The 2,749-nt window shown below is 38.3% G+C and overlaps 1 protein-coding gene across 2 annotated transcripts in view; it reads left to right on the forward strand.

Annotated features, from left to right (window-relative positions):
• LOC101854241 (cysteine-rich venom protein ENH1) overlaps positions 1-2,749 on the forward strand; it is a 55,999-nt gene that overhangs the window by 39,328 nt on the left and 13,922 nt on the right. For both annotated transcript variants that reach the window (XM_005093503.3, XM_035968511.1), the window contains exons 7-8: positions 596-625; positions 2,486-2,587. In XM_005093503.3, the coding sequence (XP_005093560.2) occupies positions 596-625; positions 2,486-2,587 (132 nt within the window). The remainder of the gene's footprint in view (positions 1-595; positions 626-2,485; positions 2,588-2,749) is intronic.

Below are 2,749 nucleotides of genomic sequence, written 5' to 3' on the forward strand. Positions count from 1 at the left end.
TCTCTCTCTCTCCCTCTCTCCCTCTCTCTGTCTGTCTCACGCACACACACATACACATAAACACACACACACACACACACACACACACACACACACACACACACGCACGTACACACACATATATTATATATATATACATGCAAGTACACACTTTTTTTTATCTCGCTGTCTGGTCTGGATATGAGTTGGGACCCTTTTAACTACTCTTTCTCCTTGCATTTTACCTCTGGTTGCAGTATTTTTCTTGCCACATCGCGTTCTCCCCCTCCTCCTTCTCCTCCTCCTTCTCCTCCTCCTCTTTCTCCTACCCTTCTTCCACCTCCCCCTTCTCCTGTTCATCCTCCTCCTCCTTATTATCATCATCATCTCTATCATCCTCCTCCTCCACCTCCTCCACTATTGATACATCACTTGAGGGGCAGACAGCTTTGATTTACGGCTTGTAACGTCAGGCTTGTATGAGATGTCACGAATTTCTGGAATGCTAAATCAATACTTAAGCATACAATAATAATCTATTGCATCATAGAATCACGAATAAAATATACTTCAAAGAACGCCACACGTTTTTATCTGATTTTTCTTTCCTCCACAGTTTCTTGTGACGCCTCCAGAAATGAATGCCGTAAGTCAATTTTTCTCCTCTGTTTGATTTTACTTCAATAAATTATAGACAAACTGCCGCCCTCACAGACACACGCACAACGGAAGAGTCTAAATGTTCAAAATGTTAAGGACTTTGCGGTTCGTGTTAACCTGGAAATAGGTCAAAGTTATCCTTTTTCTCGGGTTTGACCTATGACACAATGTGGGGTCTCCACTCTCTGTGAGGCAACAAGTGCGTCTCGTAACGCCATAATTACTATGCTAAAATGCTTTTAACTTATTATATTGCTTAAATGGATGCCTCTTGGGGTAACAGGTAAAGACTGAACAATCTCTAATCTGGATTGCTTCTCCTTTGTACTTGAGGTTCCAGTTAACAGCGTTGGAAAAGTAAAGAGGAAAACTATTTATTGTTTGTTGTCGACAGAGTGCTGAACTGGTCTCCTGTGTCGTTCTATTTTGACAATGTATTGTTCCGGTTTGGGCTTAGGCCTAGATAATTTTTTTATGAATTGCTGGTGAACGTCATTTTGAAATCTTCTTTTTATTGACGTTTTCAATACAGGGCAGAGCTATTTTTCCCACTTGTAAATTCCGATTTTAAAAAAATTTCTCAAAGCTAAAAAAAAATATTTATATTTGCCTTTTTTCTGCTGTGCCTCGGTATTGTTTTTGAGGAAAAGACAACATGTCAGATATATTATATATATATATATATATCTGCCTTGTCTCTTAACTCCCCAAGGCCACCAACAATTCCCCTCTAAGGATGAGAGCCAGAGATGCACGTAAGGAAAATTCCTCTCGTGGGCGAGACAGCTAACCAAAAATACAGGAATACAATTTTTCTTGTCGCCATTTACTCCCACCACGTTGATTTTTTCAGAAGCATCAAACAAATACATGAGCTGAGGTTTCCAACAACAAGCTTATAAGAAATGTCTCTAAACCTGAAGGAAAACATTATATTATTATCATTGGTAATTTATAACGCCTACGCATATTTCCAACATCCTGTGCTCTGTGATCACTCCCGTATTCTGATTTTAATAGTGGGATGAAGCGTGAAGTACCGTAATTGTCAAAAGATACGAATTGATTAAAGTATGGAAAGAACGAGATGTCTCTCGTGGCTAACCGAATGCGTATTTGGGTTTGTTTGTTTTTTAAAGGAAAAGAAGAGGGGCACTACGGAGTGGGTTTATGGGCGCTACGTCTTCGCAAAATTCACATATTTCAATTCTTCCAAATTCTTTGGACTTCATATACTTTTTTGTTTGTTTCCTGAATCTTTCCTGTCACGGTTTTTCTTACTCCCATTCACAGTACAAATGTTGTTCTTGTTTGGTCATTATCGAAAAAGATTGTTGGTGGAATGATAAGTGCTGACTAAAATCGATAAGAACGAAGATGATGTCAACTGTCACTAGTCTCAAGGGCGTAATGATAGAACTATCGACTTTTCTGGAAAATACTCTAATTGTCCACTTTCAGAAGAGTCCTCTGAATCCGTGAATAGACAATGTTATCTACGTTGAGAAAGCAGTTCTGGAGTAAATAAATCAAGTTGAGCATATTTAGGAAAACTTACTTACGATTGTGAATTTTGTTTGGTTGGGTTTCTGAGGGTACCATAGTCTGTATTACAGAAGCGTTTCTTTACTATTATGCTATGTGTTATTGTATTGTCATTGTCAGATTTGCCGCAATAGACAATTAAAGCAATTAAAATACAGATATATATACCAAAAGAAAACTAAAAGCCTCGAATAAGTTCAAGTACGTACTACCAGCACATTTTATGTTGTTGGCCGAACATTCACGGAACTATTCTCTATTCTTATCATTCCATAATGCTCAGGACATGTTGTTTCTCCAGAATGCACGAAGACGTGTGTGAAAGAAGGGGTAGGGTTTGGAACTCTGGACCCTAGTACTTGTACTTGCAATTGTCAATATGGGAATGGACCCAACTGTGATGGTAAGTGAAGATTTACCAAGAAGTTGAGATTGTTTTAGAATATCATCAAGTCTGCTGGGATGATAGTAATGAGAAGAAGAAGAAGAAGAAGAAGAAGAAGAAGAAGAAGAAGAAGAAGAAGAAGAAGAAGAAGAAGAAGAAGAAGAAGAAGAAGAAGAAGAA

This window comes from Aplysia californica, unplaced genomic scaffold, assembly GCF_000002075.1.
Source record: "Aplysia californica isolate F4 #8 unplaced genomic scaffold, AplCal3.0 scaffold00065, whole genome shotgun sequence".
Lineage (NCBI taxonomy): Eukaryota > Metazoa > Mollusca > Gastropoda > Aplysiida > Aplysiidae > Aplysia > Aplysia californica.